Source organism: Ambystoma mexicanum, chromosome 1q (genome assembly GCF_040938575.1).
Source record: "Ambystoma mexicanum isolate Mex_15411 chromosome 1q, UKY_AmexF1_1, whole genome shotgun sequence".
Lineage (NCBI taxonomy): Eukaryota > Metazoa > Chordata > Amphibia > Caudata > Ambystomatidae > Ambystoma > Ambystoma mexicanum.
Genome location: NC_090922.1, coordinates 1,117,479,619 through 1,117,505,467, shown reverse-complemented (window position 1 = coordinate 1,117,505,467; position 25,849 = coordinate 1,117,479,619). Strand labels below are relative to the sequence as shown.

The window sequence follows — 25,849 nt, the reverse complement described above, 5'->3', positions numbered from 1 at the left end:
TGGGGGCAGGCTCGCTCTCCACGCACATTTCTGGTTCCAAATTTCACGGACCCCTGGATCCTCTCCTTAGTCTCCACGGGGTGCTGCCTTCCTATCCCAGCCTCTCCTCATTCCTCTCCCTCAAGTTGGGACCGCAACTCTTCTGGCAGAGATCTGGTTGCTCGTAGAGAGCCAGGCAGTGGAGGAAGTCCCCGCCTCCCAGCAAGGCTTGAGCTTTTACTCCAGGATTTTCGCCATTCAGAAGACGAACCAGGCGGGCCTGAGAGTTGTGCTGGACCTTTCCACCCTCAACCTCTCCTTACCCCTTCAGAAATTCAAGATGGTTACGCCAGCTTTTATAGCGGAGACATTGTGCAAGGGAGACTGGATGTGCTCCCTGGATCTGAAGGACGCGAACCTACGCGTCCCGATTTGGCAACCCCATCGTTGTTTCCTACGGTTCAGAATCATAGGCTACCATTTTCAGTACAAGGTCCTTCCTTTTGGCCTCAATTCGGCTCCCAGGGTCTTTACCAGGCTCTTGAATACGGTGGCTTCCCTCCTCAGAGCGCAGGGCCTCCACATCTGCCCATACCTCGACGACTGGCTCGTCAGGGCTACATCTCCGGAAGCGATTCACCACTCTTCCCATGCCCTTATGAACACACTGCACAATCTGGGCTTCTCGCTCAATCTCATGAAGTGCAGCGCACTCATGACTCTGACATTCTTGGGACTCATCTGGGACACGTGCTCCGAAAAGTTATTTCCTTCGGAGGACAAGATCTCGGCCATCAAGAGGGCCTCCGCCCACTTCCTCAGCAGAGAGGTGACCTGGGCATGGTGGTACCAGCATCTCCTGGGTCTCTTGGCGGCGGTCCTATTAGCCGTTCCACACATGAGATTGAGGATGGATGAGGAGGATTCAGCTGCATTTCGCAGCTTCATGGAATCAGGAGCGGGGCTCGCAATCCGATATGATCAACTTTCCTTCATCTCTCCACCTGGACCTAACCTGGTGGTCCAGGGACTGCAACCTACGGACGGGCAAGCCCCACAGGCCACCATCGCCACAGACTCCTCGCTCAATGGCAGGAGAGCCACCGTGGACGATCTCGGTCCACGGCACCTGGACTCGACAGGAGCAGGAATACCACTTCAATTGGTTAGAGCTGAACGCCATCTGGCTAGCGCTCATAGCATTCCTACCACTTCTCAGGGGCAAGGTTATCCACATCCAGACAGGCAACTCGACCAGCATGTACTGCATCAACAAGCAGGGAGGCACCAGATCCCCTCCTCTGTGCAGACTGGCAATCAGCATGTGGGAGTGGGCCCTGGAAAACGTCATCCACCTCAAAGCAGTTCACCTCCCGAGTTAATCCAACCTGGAGGTGGACAGGCTCAGTAGGCTGGGAGAGGAAAATTGCGAGTGGCAGCTAAATGACCTCGTTATTCAGGAGATCAACAGGTGGGGTTATCCCCAGGTGGATCTCTTTGCCACCTGGCACAACAAGAAAGTGCCCTCAGTTCGCCTCCTGTCAGGGACAGGGCCCGACTCCCTGGACGAGGCATTTCGGCTTCAATGGAACGGCATAAAGGCTCATGCCTTCCCGCCCACACCGTTGATTCACAGTGATTTGCAAGATCAAGGAGTCTCACCAACGCAACATCATTCTAATAGCTCCATGGTGGCAGGCCATGCCATGGTTTTCGGAGCTGCTCAGCTTCTCGGAGATGCCTCTGATACACCCCCCGACGGGCCCAGCTCATCTTCTGGCGCAGCAGGAGGGCTGGATGATCCACCCAGCGCATTAGAAACTAGCCCTCACAACGTGGTACCTGAGCAGGTAACACTGCGGCACCTCAGCCTCTCCCAGGATAATCTGGACGACGTGCTCTCCTTCTCGGCGCACCTTGCTCACTTGGGGGTCCAGGTGGACACCAGTCGTACATACCTCGCAGCCATCGGGGCTTACTGGAACTCAGAGGAGGGGATCTTCTTCTCCACCTCCAATCCTATAGTCAAGAAACATTTGACGGAGCTTGCAAGTCTCTACCCGCCCATCAAGAGGTCACTCCACGCGTGGGACCTTAACATAGTTTTGGGCACCCTAGTGCACAAACCATTTGAACCAATGGCGTCCGCGGACATCAGGCTGGTCACCATCAAGACAGCCTTACCTCGGCTCGTACAGTCAGCAAGATCCAGGCGCTGGTCGCCTCAAAACCATATATACCATATACATTCCTTTCAAAGGGACAAAGTAGTCCTGCTGACTCACCCAGCATTTCTGGCCAAGGTGCATTCTGCTTTTCACTTGAACGAGGAAATGGTCCTTCCTGCGTTCTTTGGCGATCCTAAGGACGAAGCACAGAGTGTTGCACTGCCTGGATGTCAGGCATGCCCTGATGTTCTACTTGGACAGGAACAAGGGCTTCCGCAAATCGGATGCCCGGTTTGTCACCTTTGGAGGCTGAAGACCAGGCTATTAGGCTTCCAAGGCCTCCATATCCCACGGGATGGTCTCCGCCATCAAAGAAGCGTACGGGGGCCAGCAGAAGCCACTTCCGGCCAACATGCATGCCCAGGCAGTCAGGGCCAAGGCAACGGCCATCGCATTCCAGCCATAAGCAGGGCGGCCACTTGGGCCACTCCCTCGGCTTTTTGCAAGCATTACTGTTTGGCTGCTGGCTCTAGATCTGACGCAGCTATCGGACAGGCGGTTCTCAGGAACCTATTTGCTTAAGGAGGGTCTCCTCTCCACCCTGGGGCTATATTCAGTTGTAATCACCCATGCAGTATGGAGGAAAGGGGACGGGGCATAAGAGTAATTATACGTTATTCACCGTAGTGACTAACGTACTCTTAGTCCATAGTCCCCTTTCATCCATTCGTCCCACCAGCCTCCCCCCTAATAATATTGTTGTCATTAGGCAATGTTAATTCTATTGTCGACACGTCAGTGGGGACTGAGGTGTGGTGCCGGAGGGCGGAGTCAGGGCAGGGCATGCTCCCTGGGCCACACCCCCGCACGCCTCTAAATTTAAAGGGAAGGAAGGTTTTTTCTGGTAATTATAATAATGATAATAATTTAGTATTTATATAGCGCTGCAAACCCTCAGGCATCTGAGCGTTGCTATCTACCTCGGAAGGAGGAAAGGCTGAGTTTGGCCCTGCCGTTATTGGAACCTGCGTCAGCAGGCTCTGCACGGATGTCAAAGCGAGCGCTCTACTCGCTGTGCTATCGGACTGGCTGGCTGACTGGCGAAAAAGGTTCTGTCTCCCGTTCCTTGGAAGGGACCCCCATGCCGTGTGGAGGAAAGCGGACTATGGACTAGGAGTACGTTAGTCACTACAGCGAGGAACATATAATTGTTCATCCTGTTCAGAGCTGAAGAGTCAGGTTTTGATGTTTTCTGAATTTTACATGTTCCTTGATTGATCCTTTTTCTCTGCGGAGGGAGTTTCAATGTTTTACGGCTTAGTAACAGAATGCTGATCCACCACATTTGTATCCTCGTGTGTGGGTTTGGTTCTAAGCTGATTTCGTCGCTGGATCCGAGTGTTCTAGTCGGCTGGTAGATGGGTGTTTTTTAATTTTTATATATGAATCCCGCTTCTAGTACGTGGATTGCTCTGTGTGTTATGCACATTGTTTTGAAGGCGATTCGTTTTTTGACTGGGATTCAATGTAGTTTCCTTAGCGCTGGAGTAATGTGGTCCCTTCCTTAGAGTTTGAGGAGAAGTCTGGCTGCTGCGTTCTGTATTCGTTGCAGTTTCCTCAGTAAATAGTCCAACTTTCCGAAATATAAGCTGTTGGCATAGTCTATTATGGACATGAGGGAGATGATGGCCAGTGTTTTGTTCGTGTAGGAGAGGAATGGTAGAATCTTTTTGATTGTGTGTAGATGGAAGAAGCCTTTCTTAATCCTTGCGTTTACTTGCAGTTTTAGGGTTAGCTCGTTGTCCATTAGGATTCGAAGGTTTTTGATAACTTGACATGGTGTGGGTGGTGTTCCCAGTTCTGTGTGCCATGGAATGTACTGGTTGCTTGCTTGGTTGTTGGATGTAATCATGATTTCCGTCTTGCCTTGTTAATCCACTGGTAGAGTTTTTGAGACGGTCTATTAATGATAATGGTGTGTTATTTATATAGCGCCTTAATCCAAAGCGCTTTACAGAGCACATATTTACATCCAATATCACCCAACCGAAATTGGTACTCATTTGTCGAATTCGGAAGCATGAAAGGCTGAGTTGGCCTTTCGGGGATTCAAACCTGCGACCTGCGGATCACGCTCAGATTGCAGCAGCGAGCGCTCAACCTCCTCTTGTTTATCACCGATTTCGCCGATGATTTGGGTATCATCTGCATAGTTGTATCAAGGGAAGCCATGTCTTTTGATAAGGTTGATTAGTGGCGTCATATAGATGATTAAGAGGAGCGGGGATAGCGAGTATCCTTGTGGTATTCCGCAGGTGGTGTCACGCAGTGCAGATTTGAATGGTTTTATCCATACTGTTTCTGTTCTTTCAGACAGAGAGATTTAATCCCAAGCAGCGCCATGTCTGTGATCCCCATTTCTTCCAGTATCTTTATGAGAATGTTATGGTTGACTGTGTGGAATGCTGCATAGAAGTTGAGTATTATCAGTGCCAAGTTCATGTTTTAGTCTACGTTGGTCTTTTGGTCGTGCCATATATAGATGAGTGCTGTCTCTGTCCCTCTCATGGGTCTGAAGCCAACTTGTGCCTGGTCCAATAGTTGGTGATTTTCTATGTGTTCGTCGGCATATGTTTAATAGTTTTGCAGGATAGGGAATGTTTGAGATCGGTCTGTAGTTTGAGAAGTCTTCCATATCACCTGTGAGGAGTGGTTTGATGTAGGCAGATTTTAATGCTTGCGGTACTCTCCCCATTGAGAGTGATAGGTTGATGAGGTTTTGGTAGCATTCCAATGGTGTACCCTATGTAAGGATTGATTTGTAGATGTCTGGTGGGCAGCGGTCCATTGTGGAGTCAGCCTTGTTGCTTTTTTCACCAAGCAGAGGAGGTTTTCTCTTGACATTTGGGCAAAACTGTTCAGCCTTTTCTGTGGTCCCGGGATAGGTGGGGGATGGTGGACGGTCTGGTTGGTTGGTTTACTTTGTATGATCAGGTGAATATCAGTGATTTTGTTCTTAAAATGATCTGCAAGATCACATAATATTTGTAAAGGCACCGTAATGCATCCCTGGAGATTTCTCATCTCGTTTACGATGTTGAATAGGTCTGTCTGTGGGTTGGTGGCTTTTGTGATCTGGTCGTCATTGTATTTCTTTTTAGCTATGAGTTTCCTATTTGTATTCAGATTTGTTTTTGATATGCTATTTTTTTGGCCTGGTCGTAATTTTTTTCTCCATTCTTGTTCTAGTTTCAGTGTTTTCTTTTTCATTATATTGAGGCGGGCATGGACCATCTTGCCACTGCTTGCTTTCATGATGGGATGAGGGTTTCTTCCGGGGAGGTGCTGTCAATTGTTTCCACAATCCATTTCTGGATAAGGTCTGCTTTTTTGTCTAAGTCAGTTGCGTCCAAGGTTGCAATCGATGACTTTGAGGATTCTAGGTGCTCTTCGAAGTTACTGCTTTGGACGGTGTTGCAGTTGTAATTGTTTATTGATACTGCGCTTATACACAGGTGGAGTGCTTCAATGCACTTCATGTTTTAAAGGGCTTCCAGTTTCTTTTCCGAATCGGGGGTTCTTTTGGGGCTTTTTGGCTGCCTTTGTTGGTAGTTGGATCACAAACGTTATGAGGTGGTCGCTCCATAGTATTTGTATTGGTGGCGCAGTTGACATCAGTTTTTTATTGGCGAAGATTGCATAGAGTGTGTCCTGCCGTGTGTGTCGCTCCTTTCACCATCTGTCGTAGTCTCATTGTCGCAAGCTGCTTAATCCCTGAGGATGATCAAGTGATTGTGTTTGATGGTCATGTTTGTGACCGCTTCTATAAAGTTGTCTTTGAAGGGTGCGTCACATGTCAGTGATCTATAGACGAATATGAATGTGAGGTTTGTTTGTGGATCCGATGTCAGGTGAAGGACGAGGGATTCGCAGTTCGGGATGTGAAGTGGGTCGGCTGTTTTTCATTTTTAGATGTTCTTTGTAGGCTACTGCAAGTCCTCCTGCTCTTTTTCCTTTTCTGTTTACCTGTATGCATTTGAGGTTGCTGGGTAGACAGCTGTGTAGTGTGACTTTCATTGTTGGTAAAATTGGTGTCAGCAGGCCTGCTCTGAAGTCTGGGGTTGATATATATTTTATATCATCAAAAGACTGGCCATTTGTAATTGAAGAAAAGGTTTGCTTGTTTTTCAATCAAACAAGCCAAATAAAGTTTGGAATACTATTAAGATCTAGTCCCTCAATAAATGTAAATAATGCCCTCATTACTGGCACCTAACCCTCACATGACATTACTCTCGCTGACATCCCTTTCATCACTTGTATGAAAAGCAGTCAGGGGCTGGGGAGACACAAGCTTGTCATTCATTTCTGTAACAGTCCGAGATGGGGGAGCCTGCTATGAAGTACTGATCAGTTTCAAGCTTAATTCTAGAGACTCATAAGAAAAAACCCTCTGAGGACACGAGAATGGGAGATTTCACAGACTGAGGAGAAATTCCCTTTTGAGGAGTGCCATAATGTTTGCTACTGTTGCCAAATGATTAGTTTATAATTCCATTAAAAAACGCATGGTTTTCAAAAGATAATTTTATGATCGAGAATGTCTCCCAGCTTTTGTAGATTATCAGGTTTTTAATATTAACTTCATCTGGCCAGGAACCCCAGCCCATACAGTGAGATGAGGCGTGGGGTCGAGTCATAATCATCTATCCAGGAAAGAAATGCAATAAAAGTACCAACATATACCCTATGTATGGTATTGGCGAAACATTTTGAGTGTTTTGATATTTGGATTGCAGAATATATTCGTATGGTATAGATGTTTTTACTTTGTCAACCTTCACCTTTCTGCACGTTGTGAAGCAGTCATTGTATCAAGAGATGACACAGACAACAAGAGTAACAGTTTCTTAAAAACTTTATCGAAAGTTTTGGGCTGGTTTAACGCCTATCTTGCCCTATAACTGAAGTGGGGTTTTCCCAGCCTAAATAAACTAAGGAAAGTCTGTGTCTGTAAATCCAAACCAAAAAGCTGTCTTGTGTCAAAACTTATGCTTGCCCTCAGGTCTAATATTAAACACAGTGTAGGGTGTAGTCTTAGTTAACTAAATAGTGTCCAAAAACATGGAGCTAGCTTTGGCTCCCTTCCCCAAGTTCAGGATACAGTTCCGGTATATGCATGTTTCAGCTGATTGCCTAGCCTTGGGATTCCCTTCCCCAGTGAAAAACACACTTGTTCTTGATGTAAAATGTTTTGTTAATTTCCCAAAGTTCCATGAGAGCTCAATGTTCACTTCCCCACGCTTAGTTTCTTATTTTGATCCTTTCTTGACGAAGCTTTTTGTCCAAATATTCACTGATAGGTGTAAGGAACTCATGGTGGCAACGGTAAAGGACACAAGTGATCACATTTCAAGGGTGTTTATTAAACTGCAAAAGTGGGTGAGATAAACACCTAATCTAAACCTAAAATGGGAGCAAGCTTCGACCATCAAATGAAAATAAGACAGTCCTAGTGACGCCGTGACAAATAAAAGGGCCTATGGTAAGAAAAACCTATTGCCAATCCTTACTCTAATTACAAAAAGAGTGTGGAATAGGATTCATAAGAAAGAAAGAAGTGTTCATAAATAATGTGTCAGGATGCAGTAGTCAGGGGGGTTGGAGGGGTCTCCCTTCCCCCACATTTTGAGCATGGGATAAGGAGGAACCTCTGAGCAAAGCAGACGGTTCCGCTCTCAACCTTCAAGAACCTCGATGGCCAAGTCTCTCTTCCTGCAAAAAGTCTCTTGCATTCGAGATTCGGAAAATAACAAATCAAAAAGTTGCTTTTATACGGTAGTTAGGGTGATAATGGCTCACCCCTCTTCTGGGCGCATACCCTTCTCAATTTTCAGCCTCCCGCTTTTGGGTTCACTATATCTTTTCCTTGGTTCCCAAATCTTACGGTCTTTTCTGTTCCCAAACCTTTTCTGTCGGCATCCGTCTGCCGGGTTCACTCTTGCCAAATTTTAGTGAACAGTTCACTGTGTACATCCCGCAGTCGGGGTTACTTCGGTCAACACACTGTACATCAGGACTTCAGGCTTCGCCCCTTTATGTCAGCATCCCTCTGCCGGGTTCACTGTTGCCAACTTTATCAATCGTGCCATTTCCATTCAACTTACGATGCAGGATTCACTTCCCTTAGATTCTCAATCATCTGTCGGTCAAAGACTTTCGACTGACCACTTTGACCCCTTTCGCCTTTTCCAAAGGCCTTCTGGTTATCGCAGTTTCAACAATCGGGTAATTGCCAGAGTTTCTTGAGTGAACACCTATGTGGTGCCAGACTCCTCTGTTACTGGTTTCCCCCCTTCTAGCATCACTAGTTCTTTATGCTTTTACAGTTCAATTAGCTGCTTGCTACTTTTCGGTCAACACAATTCAGTTTCTTATCGATTCTCCCCTCGACTCACCAGCTGTGATGAACTGCTTACCTTTCTTTCTCTTTGGAGTCAAGCTTGGTACCACAGAGACCAGCGACTCTCCCCGGCTTGGTTATCAGCAGTGGAGGGTCTTGTGTACCATTGACATCTGTTGCAACTATGCTGGCTATTGTTCGCGGTTTTACAATTCCTTCTGCAGAGGATTCCCGGGCCTTGGTCGGAAAGGGCAACGGCGCTTCTCTCCTTATGTGTGCCTGGTTCGTAGTGTGCTTTTGTGCTCCACCTTTTATCCCTGTGGGGACAGGAAAGGGCCATCAGGTGTGTGTGATTTTGGTCAATTGCCTGGCCATGCCTGACCCTTGTATTGGGACATGTTAAGTAAACAGCTCGGGTGTTAATCTGTTGCTTGTGGTGTGCAAAAGTGTTCATGTCGGAAAAGGGTGGGGAGGCAGTGTTTTGGAATATCCTACGTGGTAGAAGGTGGAAAAAGTGTTGAAAAAGGGGGATACCGTGTCTCACCCGTTGGTGTCCCACTTCCACTCCCCAAGGACCCCCCCCCATTCAGGTGATCCTCCTTCACTGGTCCACCCCCAGGAACTTGATCCAATAGCGATGGCCGTGTCCTGGCCACCTGGATGACAGATCCCTGGGGACTAGCTAGAGAGACGCCTTCAGGTTTCTCACATAGGTGACTTGCCTTGTTTGTCACCCCTTTTCATATTTTCGAGTTTGTCAGCTCCCACCAGTAGCATATTTATCCTTTTAACAGGTTTTCCAAATCAAGCTTTTGCTCACACTTCACTGCTCCCCCCTTCTGCTGTTCTCTAATGGCTCTTAATCGAGTTCTTGCTTGTAATACTTGTTTACATTCATTTATTCAGAGACCTTTGTGTGCGTATGATTTCCCTATAGGCGATTACTCTGTTACCTAGTTTCCAAACAGTCCATTGCTGGCATCACATTCGCTTATTCTCTAATTGTCTGTAAATTTGAGACGTTCAACAACGTGCCGGCTGCACACGAACCCTCCATACAACGTATTTCAACAGCTTTAATCAGCAACTTTCATTCACTCGTGTACCAGGCTTCTTGCATTTACTTGAAACTCACTGGTTGCGCTGCTGGATATTGCGGCTTATCTGCTCAAATGGCTTCATACACCCGAGGTTCTCCTCTCCTACCCCTCAGACACTGATGGGTTGGTTTCCTTGCCCAGGAGAACGAGCACCGCACTGCAAAAATGAAGAGGCGACCCGAGACACGGTTCCCTTCTTCTAACCTTGTAGGCTCCCTGGAGACATGGCTCTCTCGCCACGCTTCTGAAAACTGCTTTACTCTGCAATTTTTCAACGTCCCAGCACTCTGCTCTCCACTGGCTCATCACGGGCTGGGCTGGACTTCCTGCTGCTCTCTCATGACAAACTTTCTTCTGCTGTGTGCTCCACCTTTTATACACCTGACCCCTGTCAAGGGATTTCCGATACGAGTCCTTGGCTTCTTTTGTCTGGCCATAGTTAATACATGAACGGGACATGCCTGACCTTCATTTCTGTATTCCTCCAAACCCGGCTTCTTTGTCCAAGTACTAGTGTGGTGTTTTCTATGGGGAGTATGCATTCCTCTTCGAGGCTTCTTCCTCTTCTCAGTAATTTGTTGGGACTCATGGGGTAAAATAGGACATGAGCGGAAATAGCCCATGAAGGCTGAAGGAACAGAGGGAAAGTCAGTGTTGGGAAAGGGGGATAACATGTCTCGCGGTTAGGCACCCAATCCCCAAGACACCTCCACTTAGGTGATCCTCCCTCGCTTGTCCGCCCCCAACGTCGGGATCCAAAGGCGATGGCCCTTTCCTGGGTTCCATGTAATAATGTCACCAAAAATATCGCCATGCAAAAATATCGCCGAAAAATGGTCGTTTTTTGTGGCGACATTATTGCATGGAACATGCGGGGGACACCCCCGCAACCCCCAAATATTATTTTTTTAACGAAATTTTATTTTGCCCCTATCGCCACATATATAGTCACCCAAATAATATTGCCACGACATTTTCCCAGCAATATTATTTACGGCGACCATATATGTGGCGATATTAATACCTGATACCCTTTCCTGGCCACCTGAGCAGATGATCCCTGGGGAATAGCTGTGAGAGTTCCTTCCGGTCTCTCACAACAGTTACTATAGCAGTGTCACACCTAACCGTAACCAAACCATTACACAGATTTAATTTACTTTTCTTATACTACCCAAGTAGTAAAGGTCAGATCGCTGTAAAGTATGGCAAAGTTATTTTGACAGAAGAAGTAAATATAGCAAAGTAATACGGTGTAGGGAATGCATTTATTTATTCTAAAACATTTGCATTACATTTCACTGATGATGAGAAGTCGCATGAATTATTATTGATGCTGAGATTGTTTTTGATTGTTTTTGACTATTAGGTTCACAATTGGAACAGTGAAATTCTTAACAAACAGAAAGCTCTTCTTTCTAAACCTTCAAAGTTAATTTTTGTAAATCGACTAAAAGGGAAAAAGTACAAAAATAACTCCTCAACAAAGGTTCTGCAAGACACCAGCAATTCCATTGAAAGTGGCAGCAGAGTACCAAGTTTACAAAAAGTAAGTTTGTTCTTTCTTTGAAATAATGTATTAATGATATGTTAAGCCAATTGCAATTCTACCAATAGATATTTATGGCAGAGTTGGAATCCAGGCTAGCCAAAACAACTTTGCCAATGTGTTCCCATGATTCCTGCTCCTGTGTTTCTTTTTTCTATTACTTTTGATACTAATGTTTCCACTACCCCACCTTAACAGTATACAGTCCGAAGCAGAGCTAGTTTCCTGTGAAGGTCAATTAACTTAACCCATGTTCCTCTCTATCCTTTTTCTCTTTTAGTGATTGTGGATGTTGCTCTTTAACTGTTCTTAATCGCTCAAGAATGTGGATGCTTCCTTCCACTCCTTTGCCCTGTTTTCCACACTATTCATACACTTGTCTTCAAGTAATGCACTTACTGTATTTTCATCTCGTTATATTGAAAACAAATGCTGTTTTACACTTGCTTTGTGGCATTTTCATTCACTGTAAACTTTAATTCTCCCGCATGGCAAGGATTCACATGCTCATGAATATTCCCCATCGGTAGGCTGGGAATCCTCAAGTGCTTGTATTGCCGACATCCAGACCACAATGAGGAAGGATGTGAGATTTGCAGTGGTTTTTCGAGGAAGGAACGTAATAGCCGGTTGGCAGCGTAGCTCAAGTTGGGGAAGGCCGCTGACTCGGCCTCTGGGCACAGTCATACCTTGTCCAGGACCGGTCAGTCCCAGGAGTGTTCTCCTTCTGAGAAGAGGTTGAGGTCCTTTGAGGACGCCTCTTCACAGGTGTCCAAAAAGAAGGCCACATGCGACTCGGATCCTGCTACAGTCCACCGCAACTGCGGGACCCTGTTCAGGAAGGACACATTCCCCCATCTCCATCTACAGTGAGCCTGCCAGTTAGGGGTGACCCTTCCAAGAGCAAGTCCCTGACCCTGTTGAAGCTTAGATTGCCATCCTTGGACATGTCTACAAAAGAGAAGTCGTCAGGTGGCTCCTCTCGAACACCGTTGATGTCTTCGTCATCCAAGACCCTGGCTTCGTCGATGACTGCTTCATCATCCAGAATGTCCACCCAGTTGACGTCCACGACCCCATCGACAAGCACAGTCCTGTCGATGACATCCTCACCATCCACTTTGTCGACGATCTTGCTGATGACTCAATCGATGACCATCACCATGTCGTCGAAAGGGGTCCTTGCTACTTTATGGTCTCCGCCACCAAGACAACAGCGACCCAATGAGTGTCTTTGCCTCCATGGCTTCAGCTGCGGCTCCGCAGATGACCACAGCTGACGCAACTGGTCAGGCGCCCATTATGGCTTCTTTTCTGAAAACGTCGGGTAGGACCACGGAGCTTCCACTGCTTACGGAGTTCCTCCGCAGATATCGGAAATTCAACAAAGACTGCCGGCTACCCCTGTCCCTGCCTAGAGTTCTCCAAGGCGTTCGAACAGTAGCCCTTCCAGGCCACAGTATAAGGCGAAGAATTCTTCAAGCCTAAGACGTCAACCGACACCACCGCACCAATGGGGGACCCCTGTGGTGGAGGAGCAAAATGGTCGTAATGGGTCTATATTTGTTCGGTATGTTAGGGTCTAGGCTGGGTTTTTTGAGTAGTGGTAGGACCCACGCTTTTTTAAGGTTGTTGGGGACAGACGAGTTCTTGAATGATGAATTAATCAAGATGTTGATAAAGGGAGCTAAGTCTATAGCCCCATCCTTGATAACTGGGACTGGACAAAAGTCACCTTGACAATTAGAAGTTTTGAGGCTAGCAATTATGTTAACTACTTCATCCACTGTGACTGGGGAGAAGTGGAAAGAGGGACATGCTGGTCGCGGACAGCTAGGTAGGTTACGAGAGTGGTCTTTAGGGGCAAGGTTGGCTTTTTTAGACTCTATCTTGGCTTGCAAGATAGCTATTTTGTTTGATAAAGCTTGCTGAATGTTGTCACACCAGGCTTTGTCGTTAATACAGTCATGAGTGGGAGGCACTGGTGATTCCAATTTCTTAGGATAGAGAATAGCTCTTTAGTGCCAGATTTAGCAATGTAAATTCTAGTGTTGAAAATCTCTTTTTTAGCATTCGTAATGGCAGCTTTATAGGTGGCAGCTGCGGCGGAGAACCTTTTTTTAATGGAGGGAGAAGGGGGTTTTCTCCAGCTAGCTTCGGATGTTCTTTTAATATTCCGAAGTGCTTTTAGTTCTGCAGAAAACCATTTGTTTAAATGGGCATTTGGTTTAACTTTTCTTAGCTTTAGTGGTGCTATTTGGTTTAGAGCTTGTTCCAAGGTGTCGTTGTAGAGGTCGACTAAGAAGGTTGGGTTTGTATTAGTGATGGTCTGGATGTTGGTAATCGGTTGTAGTAGGGGTCTTAGATTCTCTATGGTAATATCACGTTTGTTCCTAGACATGACTTGTGGTACAGTGGTTTTGAGTGCACTCTTGTGAGTGTCTTTGGGTATGTTGAAGGTGATATAATGGTGGTCAGTCCAGACGCATGGTGTGATGCTAAGAGGGGAAAGGTCGCAGTTGGCATCAGCCAACCAGTCCAGGGTTCTGCCTTTGGAGTGTGTAGGCTTGTCAATACATTGTGTGAAGCCAAATTGAGTGATAGTGTCATTGAGCAGGGAGGCATTAGCATCGTTAAGATCGTATAGACCTAAGTTGAGGTCACCCAATAGAATAATTTGTGAGCCTTGTTTGGTGTTTAATGTTAGTAGATGGTAAATGTCCTCCTCAAAGGAAGCAATGGCACCTGCAGGCCTGTAAATAAGGAATAAGGTGAAGTAATATAGTCCGGGGCTTAGATAGTGGGAGTTTGATTGAAAAAAGTTCAGCTGAAAGTAGACCTGGATTGGAGACTTCTCTAATGTTCAGGTTGGATTTCGCAAGGAAAGCCACACCACCCTAATCCCGGAGTTTCTATCTGCCCGGATAATGGTATAATTCTCTGGGATAGCGATCGAGAATACGTGACCAGCAGCGGGATATATCCACGTTTCAGTGACTGCAAGGAAGTCCAGGTGGTTGGAAGTGATCAGGTCAGCAATATCAGGGGTGTGTGCCACTAAGGAGTGTGCATTGATGAGAGCACCCTTGATTGTCATGTTGCCAGTGGCTTGGTCTCCTAGAGGATGATCAAGAGACGTGGGGAGACTGTGGTCATTGAGTGGGTCGGTAGGTGTCGCTGGAGGAGGTGGAGACAGCGAGTTGGTGTCCATGGTGTGCAAGGTAGAAGTCCTAGGGGTCTTAGACTTGTAGCTGGATCGAGAGCCTCGTCTTGCATTTCTCAAGTGAGTGGGGCATGGAATTAGTGGTCTTGGGGGGAGGAGGGGAGTGTAGAACCTGGTAATCTATTCTGCAGGTGATAGTGGTGGTTCTAAGAAGGGGATGACTGGAGTCAGTATGGCAGGCGATGCTTGGGGCAGCATGGCAGATGGGAGGTTAGAAGGTGATATGGTATGGAATAGTGGGAGAATAGTGGCCATTGTAAGTTTACTGTCCTTAAAGTGGCCATAGCTAGTGGCTGAGCCGCTAGTTAAGCTGAGCTGGGGTGGTTAAAATAAGATTGGTAATCAGATGGTCTCACGGGCTGGCAGGATATAATTGGTCAGTAGTAGGCCACTAGACCAGGCAAGATGTAATAGGCAAACAGTAGGCCACTAGACCAGGCAACAGTAGGCCACTAGGCCAGGCAAAATGCAATAGGCAAACAATAGGCCACAAATGCAATGGGCAGACAGTGGGCCACTAGGGCATAATGGAAGCAATAGACCGGTCATAGCAACTAATGCGACCAGTATGCAGATTATTTAGCAGTGGTTTGCTAGGAGGCAGTTAACAGAATTTGGGCCTACCAACGTGTCAATGACAACTACCTTGGATCGCTTGGGCAGTTAACGCCCATATGAAGAAAAGCGATAAGGTGGGAGAGTTACTATTTGAGGCCTGAATACCGCGTATAAGCAAGTTTAAAGGGATTAAGAGAACGCGAGGTCGATTACGGCCACCACATAGTGATCCCTGGAACTAGGGCGGAAGCTGCAGAGACGGCTATGTTGTGCGGTCGTTACCTGGGTAATGTGAATCTCAGATATTTCGTGGCATACAGTAGACATGGAACAGTAGCAATGAGGGTGGAAGTGCTTCGCAAGAGGAGTAACTAGTGAAAATGAAACATCACAGTTAACAGTACAACCAATGGCAATCACAATGTCAAGGACAGTATGCGCTTGGGTTCAATGTCAATATGGGAATAGGTAGAGCGAGACATGAGTGAGTATGCGTAAGGCAATATATTCGTAGAGGGCAATGTCCACGAATCAGGTAGCTCTTACCTAAGTGAGACCTGGTTCTTTTCATGCCATGACATCGAGGGCCTTTGCTCTTTTCAATTTGGTACTGAAGGAGACGAACTAAGAGGGGTTTCTCAATCAACTGTCTCGGGAGGATAGCTCAGGGGCCACGCGCTTGCCTTTGAAGCAAGATGACCCGGAACAACACAGGTTCAATCCCCTGGTCCATGCTTAGAAACCTCCGGGTATTAAGCGTGTTATGAATAACCTATCATATCATATATAACCACAGGAATCCAGACAGAATTCTCTCATCTCGATTCCTCTGCTGGATGATGTGTGGGAAGGTCGTTTGGCCCTGATGAAGACACCAAGTTACGCCAAGGTTGGCTGAAGGCCTCTAACTTAAGGGCGGATATCCAGTCCAAGGTGGTGAACATGCCGTTTGATGGGGACAATCTGTTTGGCAAGACTGTGGATGAGTTCTCACTGGGGGCATTGCCAGAGAAGGTTGTCCTCCTTTCGTTCCTCTAGAGGGAAGTCAAGCAGGTCCTCCAAGGGGTATAACACCCCCTTTTGTCAACCCTCGCGTTCCACCACCCAAGAGGCTTACCGGGGCCGTTCACAGGCCTGCTGCAGCAGAGAGCAGTATCATCGCTGCCCACAAGCCAGGATGCAGATGCCCAAGCAGGCCTTAAGCGGCGGGGGATCAGGGTCCCCACTTTGGCACCCCAGTGGGAGGCCGGCTAGCGAAAGTTGTTGACAAGTGGAAGACCATCACCATGGACACAAATGGGTCCTGGACGTTCTTCATCAGGGGCATGCCTTGGAGTTCTAACACAGGTGTCCTTGTATTCCTCCTGTGGCGCGTCAAGAACTGCACATGGCTCACCTGCTGCTGGAGGTTCAAGCCATGTTAAGGAAGGGGTGATAGAATTTAACCTCGCTGGTGCCTCAGGTTGCGGAGTGTACTTTAGATACTTTCTGGTATGAAAGAAGTCAGGAAGGTGGCGGGTGATCAATGACTTAAGACGCCTCGACAAGTACTTGAAGTCCCAGAAGTTCAGGATGGTAATGTTGCAGCACGTGCTCGGCCAGCTGGAGGAAGAAAGGAGACTTCCTGGCGACGTTGGATCTGGAAGACGCTTATTTCACATCCCCATCCACCCAAAACATTGAAAGTTCTTGCATTTTGTGGTTCAGGTGCAGCACTATCAGTTCAAGGCGTTGTCCTTCGGCCTGAAATCGTCCCCAAGAGTGTTCACAAAGTGTTTGGCTCCGGTGGCAGCGCACCTGTGTCTCAAGGGCATCCACGTTTACCCTTATCTGGATGACTTACTCATCTGCTCCCGCTCCCTGGCAATCCAGCACACAGAGACTACTCGCCTACTGATGGAACTCAGATTCTCCATCAGATCTCTGAAGACCTGTGTGGAGTCAGCGCGGAACGCTCTGTTCCTGTATTCCCATCTCAACACGTTCACATGCCTAGCTACTCCATCGGAGGAGGGTGGTGGCCGTCCTGGTGAAGGTTCAGCGCCTGTCGTCGGCACACTCCGACAGTACGAGCCATCAAGTCGCTGTTGGGCATCATGTCCTCCTGCATCCACCTCTTCCCTTTTTGCAGGCTGCAGATGAGACCTCTTCAGGAGTTTCTGGATGCACAGCTGCTGCAGGACTCGGACTTGTGAACAGACAAGGTTACCCTCACCTAAGAGTTCCAGCAAGCCCTACGGCCATGGGGGGCGGGGGGAGGGTACGCCCGCATCTTATGCAAGGGGCTCCTTTTCAGATCCCACCACACCAAGTGACTGTTACCACGGATGCCTCCCTGAAGGGGTGGGGAGCTGTGATTATGGAAATGCCTTATGGCAGGACAGGGCCTCCTGTCCTTGTCTACCACTTCTCTGTGTGATTTCCTTATGTTTTCTGCAACTGAGGTGCAGTCTGGACCTCTGGCAGTGCAGCTCTTCATTTTATCTTTTGGTGATCAACACCCATAGGATACCCTTATGGCACCCATGGGTGGGGGTACATCCTTGTACCCCTTACGTGTGTTTTGGGGCACCTGTTTGTTACCCACAGATCAGGGTATGGGCTGATGGCAGCTACATGCTGACCTTCCCCCTGACTGGCCTTTGGGTGGTAATACCATATATGGCTCTGGGGCTGCCTCCTGTCAAACTGACTGGAGCCTTCCCAGGGGCTGTGCGTTGTGCTTACACCCTAGGGGTGGGACCTGTGTGAATTTAGTTGTGAGTCAACTCACATTCTCTGTTGTGGGTGTCGGGTTTCTGTGTGTGTGTGTGTGTGTGTGTGTTAGGCAGAATCCTGTGCAGTTCCCTTAGGGAGCACTACAGAAGATGAGGACTACAGGTATATGCAATAAATCACCTTTGGTATCCGTCTGTACCACACAGATTTAGTTGGTAGCTGTGGCTGAGCAGCCAGACGTATCTCAAGACGGAGATGAGCAGTATTCAGGGTTTACACAATAGGACTACAGTACTATAGAACAAGGAAACTCTGACCAAAGCTTTGTATCACAAAAAGAATATATATATATTTATTTTACACGCTCTTAATTCAACACACAAATCACTATTAGCAAGTTACAACAGTCAAACAGTCAAGAAAAGTATACACAACTCCCTATTTAAATTGTAGACAAGTTTGAGCAAGAGTGAAAACTGAGCAAAACGGCACTGTGTAAACCAAGCAGAAATGGCACTCTAACAATTTCTTCAGAGGGAGGGAAAGATCAAGTTATACAGGGTTAGACTCCTAAACACACCAGCAACACTTCCCAATTGGATTGTGAACAAGTTAGGCAAGGCAGTAATTTAGCATAAGCAATACTCAGGTGAAAACCCAGCAAAATGGCACTTCAACAATATATAAAGGGGAAGGGAAGGTGGTTATAAGAGTTTAGGTGCACCAACACATTTCTTTATGAAAAGCAATCTAGAGAAGGCATTTGCAACTGAAATAGCCAGAGTCAGTAGGCCTGTGCCAAGTCAATGGTACAGGGCAATGTGCCCAGGATTAAACGATTCTAGTAGCTGCAGACAAGTCATTGTTTAACGATTGAAAAGGCGGTTGCAGAAGGCAAAAAGACAATGTTAGACGAAAGGGGCCGCCAGCCCAGAAGGTAAGTAAAGGATTTAAAACACCTTTAGCAGTACCCAGTGAAACAGGAGGCCTGGTGGAACAATATACCTTGAAAGTGGAAGAGGCTCCTGCGGTGGCAGTAGTTCCTGCAGTTCGGGAGATCCAGCAGAGGAAGAGGCTCTCGTCGTGGAGGAAGGTTCAAGTTACTGCACTGCCCAGGGATGAAACCAGCCGCGGTGCTGCCAAAACGGAATAAAAGGTACACTCCTTTAAATCGCGGTCGTGGTGGACGGGTGCCTGGCTATCCGGTCTCCTAGTGCTTGGCACTGGCGATTCGACCAAGGCAGGTCCTGGAAGGCGATTGGCGAACTGATTGGTCCCACCAGCTCAAGGGAAGAAGGCTCTTGCAGGTGAAGATCTTCTCGTCGTTGGAGAAAAGTGGTGAGGATCTGCAGCAGGTCTTCACCGGTGGTTCAGTCATTGCAGATGTCTTCGGCTTCTCTCCTCTTCGGATTTCTCAGGTCCAGTGGCGACTTCTGTCTTCCTGGCAGGATAACCCCCAGCCTATCAGGGCAGAGTGCGACTTGGGTTGCATAGTCAACCCTGTCCAGGGTGCCTATTCCCCCTCCCACACATCCTGTCTACCCCAGACTCATTGGCGCCTAAAGGAGGGCTTCTGTCCAGAAGCCCGCCAAAAGAACGAACAAATGGCCGTGACCTCAACTTGGATTACAGAGAAAGACACGAGAAAGCAATATTATTAAAGATCTGGCAAAAGAAAACACTGGATTAAAGTTAATATTTAAATAACCCAGCGGTACGTTAGAGGCTGTCGGTAAAAGTGGTAGCCTCGAACAATGGGAAAATCCCATAGGAAAATATTCGCGGATGAATATTTATGGTAGTAACCACTGCCACCAGCCAGAAACTTTGGAGAGAGGGACTGGACGGTACCCTCTTGAAAATGAACACCAGGGAAAAACTATTAACCCTTCCCAGTACCTCCATAGTAAGATGGTGTGTACTGGTTTTGTTCATAACTATTGACTAGTAAAGTCAATGTGGACTTTACATGCCCTGGGAGACAGTAGTCAGTCCCACGGTATGGAGTCTGTGTTTGGGAGTCACTGACACCCCTGTGTTACTGCACTGAGGGTGCTGTGTAACACACATGTAAAAAGATGATACCTATGGGGGTGAAAAAAAAACCATAGACCATAAGCCCAAAAATAGCCTCAAACACACATTACAAGTATGCCTAAGAGTGGGAAAAAGAGTTTCACTCTTAGCAGGAGAAAAAAATAAACCCTTGAAGTCCAGCAAAGTGCTGGGGGACTCTATAGGTAAGGGAAATTAGCCTTAGAAGAGAATTCTCCCTAACGGTGTGTGACACAATGAATGGGACAGCCCTGACTGAAACTGACATGAATGGAGTGGACTGAGCCTGCCTCGGCCAGAGTGAGTGAAGTCGAAGCTTAGCAAGAAGAAGCTGTTCCTTGAAGCCCAGCTGGAGAAGTCTGCTGCTGCAAACGAGACCTCTTCCCAAGCTACGAGGATCCATCGTGCAAACCTGCTACTCTTCATCCGAAGTTCCCTGGAAGCCAGTCCTGTGTGCCTGCCGTCCGGAGAAGGGGTATTTGTGAGTCCTGAAGAGAAGTGCCCGGACCTCTCGATCGGAGAAATTCATTGGTGTCACCTACGGTCTGAAGGTGCGTTTCGTGACCGCTGGAAGCCGTTGCAGTCTACATCCCAGAAAAGGGGGTACCCTGGCATAGTGCTGCTGGACACCCAGAGCTGCGAAAGTTCCATACTGCCTAAGAACATTTAAAAGGACATCATTGCCATGATCACTGACCACTTTTTCCCACCGGAGAGGGCCCAGAGTCGTTGGGTGTAAAGGAAGGTCTGACAGTGGGCTTCCCGCCACCAGAAGCTAACAAAGACGTCCCAAGAGGCCAGACTTGGTGAGGGTCTGAGGTCCACTCCAGTGGTCGAGTCCAGGTTGCCAGATGTCTGTGTTGCGGCAGCAGCATCGAAGAACCTAAAGTCGGAAAACAGCGATATTCTGAAACCCGACACCATAAGTGACCTATGCACCCCTTGTTGCCAGAAGTCATCAAAGGGTCCCAGGGGTCTTACTCTCATCTGCTAAACCTTTAAGGAGCCGACAACAAGTTTCATCTTCACAGGACTTCTACAGTCTGAGAAATCGTTGACCAACCGAGTGCGCTGCGAAGAGTAAAACTGCTGCACTTCAGAAAGACTTTAGTTACATTTTTCTCGTGGACTCAGCATCCCAGTGGCTCCTTCTTCCAGGGGGGAGGAGGGGGTTCACCCTCAGAGGGAATAGTCGAGTTAAACCTAGAAACTCTGCCAATTTTCCTGCCAAGGCACCAAAGGTACTATGATGAGGAAGAGCATCTTCCAGGCTCAGGAGTCGTCCAGGGGGTCCCAGAGTTGTGTTGGATCCTGTCCTCCTGTGACCTCTCAGGTTCTTTGGGGTGGTAGAACCTATTAAAGAAGGTTATTGAACATTATTGGACATGGCTGTAAAAGACCGAATAAGTTACTCCAATGTTTCCGTTACAGGTTGCCCAGTTGGGGGGGGGAGGGGCAGAGTGGGTCCTCACTCAGAATTATCTATCTAGCTAAAAGAAAGTATTCTGCCAATGTTCACCACTAACCTGCCTTTATTCCCTATTCTATGCTCTTACGCCTCCCTTAAGAATCCACATGCCTCTTTAAAATTGTTTGCAGTTAGTGCATCTATTACTGGATTTAAGTATTGTGAGGTACCACATAGTGTATATATTTGCCATTCTTTGAATAAGTATTCCAAGCACAACGTGTTACTATTTATATGTGTATTACTCCTACGTCCCGTCCCCTTTCCTCCATAAATTTAGAGGCACGCATGGGCAGGGCCCTGGGAGCATGCGCTCCCCTGACTTCGCCCACTGGCACCACTCCTTAGTCCTCTTTTTCGCGTCGTCGGGAACGGACCGCCTTCAACAGTGCTCCTGGGTTAGGGTTCGGCCAGTAATTCCATGCGCTCTTCCCTGGAGAGGTATCTTTGTCTTTATTCAGATACCTCTGTCCTCTGGTGCCACGCTCTTCCCCGGTGCATGTCGAATTCATCGGGATTCAGCAAGTGTCCAGCCTGCGAGGGGCTCTTCCCTACATCTGACCCCCACGCTCTTTGCCTTTGCTGGCTTGGCCCTGATCACGGCTGGGAGGGTTGCTCCGCATGTGACGCGTTTACACCACACGCTCTGAAGAACAGGTTAGCTCGGTGAAGAGAGCGCTTTGGAAGATCACCTGCAGAGGACTTGAAGGACTTCGTCAGACACAAGTCAAGGCCCAACGTAGGGCCACTGTTTTCATCAGCACCCCGCAAGGGTGACTCCTTCCTCAGGAAACGTTCTAGCGGGAGGGACCGGTCAGGTCCTAGCACCAGCGCAGGTACCGAGGCTGCTTCAGCTACTGGCCGCCATGGCGAGGGGTCGTGAGATCCTACCGGTGGCGTCGCTGAGGGACCTTAAGGTTCTATTACCGGATCTTCACCTGAGGGGCTACATCCTACTACCGGAAAAAAGACTGAGGGGGCGCCTGTACGCAGCACTACCGGCGACACTGCCGATGGTACACCGCCTACCAGGCCCCGACCTGAGGTGCAGGGTAGGCCTCAACCTCCACCGCCAAGAGTCCAGGAAGAAGCCGGGCCCATTGCGGCAAGCGTCATGACACAGGCACGGGGCATGCAGCCCAACAAAATGACTGCTGCGCCAGCCAAAATGGCCGCTCGTCCGACACCATCATGGAAGCAGGTAGGAGAACAAGTTTCTAGGTGGGACAGGTCTTCACCAGGCATTTTGCTTACAACGCATCCTTCAGCGTCGCAGGGCAGATACACCCCACAAGTAGCAAGGCAAAGTGTGCCCAGGCCTCAGGAACCTCTGGGCCCTGCGCCTACACCCGCACCACCAATCGACCCACCGGCTTGTGAGGACATGTTTTTTAAAAGTTCCTCATGCTTATGAGGTCCCCACAGATGGGCGTCATCCTCAATAATGTGATCGGGGACATGCTCCCTCCAGCTCTGCCGCTAGCACCCATGGCCGCTCCACCGGCTCAGGCCCCCGTACAGCCTCTGCTGCCCATGCCTGTTCCTACGGTACAGGCCCTCCTGCAGTCCCGGCGGTTCCGTATCAGCCTCCACAGCAGCCTCTGGCTCGGGTCAGTACTCCTTGCCCTTGGGGCCCAGTACTCCTCCAGCTGCACCGGTCCAACATGACACTTTGGTGGACACCGATGAGGAGGAGGACCCCGACGCCTTGGGCAAGGCATTTCATGAATGGCTTGCAGGTCTGGTTGAATACCTGGGGCTACCACAACCCGAGGTTCAACAACCAGAGGCAGGGGTTCTGGCGGAGGTCCTGCGGCTAGAACAGGGATTCCAATGCAAAAGGACGTTGTGGCTCTGTCCAAAAAAGGATGGCTAAAACCTCATTTGGCGCAGCCTACCAACAGGCGCTTCAACGCAAAGTACAGGTAAATAGAGGGAGGTCCACTTTTGCTGTCGGCACACTCTAAGCAACACGCCTCAGTGATCACCATGGCCTCACTCTACTCCAAGCCGCAATCCTCTTCGGCTACCTCAGCACTCCTGGGGAAGGAGGAGATGATCTTAGAAACGTATGGAAAGAAGGTCTATTCCAACGCTTCATTGCACCTTCGTCAATCCAATGCAGAAGCTATGCTCGCTGCTGTCAAGCAAAGGCTTTGGCAGAAAATAGTCGACTTCCTTCCACAACTTTGTGTACAGTCAGGCACGCTTCAAGGCGTGGCTGGCGGAAGCAAAAATTGTCACACAGGACATAATGGAGTCCACCGTGGCCCACATAGACCCCTTTGGCCGTGCCATCTGCATTGCTACGGGCATGAGAAGAACAGCTTGGCTACCAAGTTCAACCCGTACGTCCAGGAGCCCATATTGGACCTTCCATTCGAGGGTGGCAACCTTTTTAATTCCACCAGCGATGAGAAACTTGATAAGAACAGTAGTTCCCAGACAGCAAAATCCTTATCTATCCTCACAAAGTCCACGCCCAAGACCTACAGACAGGCGCAGCAGCGCTTCGACAAGGGTCGGGCCTTCGGCGGGTTCCGAGGCTTCCAGGAATAAAGGTTAAGACAGCTAGACTGGTCTCCAAGTGAGCACCGCCGCAAATAGAACAAGGTGGCGAATAAGGGCTTTTTTCAGTCCCCCCCTCCTCAGCCCCTGCCTCAGAGGGAAAGAAGGCATGACACTCCAGGTCCACGTGTCTCCGGTGGGGGGCAGGCTTGCCCTTCATGTCCAATACAGGCACACAAGGTTCGCGGACCACTGGATCCTCTCAGTAGTGTCTCAATTCAGCCCCCAGGGACTTTACCAGACTTGAATGAATGTGGTGGCAACCCTTCTCAGGGCCCCGGGTCACCACGTCTATCCATACCTAGGCGACTGACTCATCAGGGCAAGATCTCCAGAGGCAGTCCAACACACCGCCTTCATGAATATGCTATACGAGTTGGGATTTTCCATCAATCTCAAGAAGTCACAGCTGGAGCAGAATCTAACATTCCTAGGCCTCATCTGCGATACAAGCTCCAAAAGAGTTTTCCTTTGAAGGACAAGATTGCAGCCATCAAGAGAGCCACGGGGCATTTCCTCAGCAGGGCAGTGACCTCTTGTTAGGAAAGATTTCCATTTATGCGTAATTTTCCCTCCAGTTGTGAACCCCCCAACTTTTTGCCATCCTAGCCTGATTTTGCCAGTGGAGCACCACCCTCTGCTGCACTCCGATGGGTTTTCGCTCACTTTATTATGGGGAAACTGACATGCCCTTAAAGACAGTCAGTACTGGGAGACTTTGTTTCCCTTAGTCCTTTCCATTGTTGCAACCTTTCTGCAACATGTTAACAGTGCACAAAGTACCTTGCAGTACAGTGAGCAGAGGTCTTCTCTTCATTTCCAAAAGCCCTAGACACCCTCAAAGGATTTTTTTGATAGAAGTACAAATGTGCCGTGGACATAGATGCTGGCAGCTGTTATTCCTCAGATATGTTTAACCCTTTCTTGTGGTCCATTTCGCATTTACTGCGTTTGGCCCTGGACAGTGGCTTGGACCCAAAATGGCCATTCCACAAGGTCCTTTATTCTGTACTTTAGCCATCTTGTCCCTTTGCCTTCCCTATGTCGAGCAGACCCGGGAAAACTCTTATTTGGTCATGCACTTTCCCGCGAAACCCAAAGCTTTTGCGGGCTTCGGCCTGCCTTGTGTGTGTGCCTCCAGGATGTGGGCTGGACTGTCTAGTTCCAATACACATCCTGGGTGCCAGGATGTATGGTGTGCTAGGAATGACTGGGGCCACCGTGGACCGTGATCAGTCCACGTCTGGTGTGCCTATATGTGAGCAGATCTCCCATTGGGTCCTCTTTGTTTTGGCGCGAAGGAGATTCTAGGTGAGAGAAGGTTCCAAATACCCATACCAGGTCGATCTCTTGAGTTCTCACTGAACCTAGGATCGAACTTAGGTCTGCAAAGGCGCTTTGACCCATTTGAATGATGGGAACAACTATTCACGGCACCTCCACCTTAACCTGCAAGTGAGCCTTCTCTGAAGTGTTCCTGGGCCAACCAATGAACTGACCAGCTTGCGCAGCACCTTTGCTCTGGAACTGCCGCTGTCTCGAGTTAACGCTTGAGATTTTGGCGATCGTAAGCACTGGGTCCAAGGCGCTCTCAAGCCGAGTTTCGTACACCTAGAGGCCCTATGTCTGTAATTAGTAGAGTACGTCAGACCCTGAGTGCACGCGATCACCGTTTCGCCCAGCCGTGGTGATCAACTTTGAGGGTGCGCTTCTGCTGTGCCCCCCCTTTGCCCTGAGAGGTGCTGCAGTGAAACGAGTCGATCCCTTCATCAGGAGAGGAGAAATCGTCACTGTCTCGCCATGGAATCATCCCTGGAACTCAGTCGCTGAAACCCGCAGAACTGCACAATTGCAGCATTTGAACCTGCAACCGAAGTGGACTCGACTGCTGAAAGATTGGTCCGGCGTGCGCCTTGAGTCGGTGAGTACTTGCAACCCTTACCAGTGGCCCCTGGGGCATCCATCAAGATTTACGCACGAATGTCCCCTGAGGGCCACTCACCTTTCTCAAGGTAGCCTGTGCTACTGTTCTATTCCCAACTCTTGGAACCTGTTCTGCC

General features: G+C 48.5%; 1 protein-coding gene across 6 annotated transcripts in view; it reads left to right on the top strand.

The window, feature by feature from the left end:
* GPSM2 (G protein signaling modulator 2) overlaps positions 1-25,849 on the top strand; it is an 822,550-nt gene that overhangs the window by 630,817 nt on the left and 165,884 nt on the right. For all 6 annotated transcript variants that reach the window (XM_069641857.1, XM_069641854.1, XM_069641856.1 and 3 more), the window contains one exon: positions 11,020-11,199. In XM_069641857.1, coding sequence (XP_069497958.1) covers positions 11,020-11,199 — 180 coding nt within the window. The remainder of the gene's footprint in view (positions 1-11,019; positions 11,200-25,849) is intronic.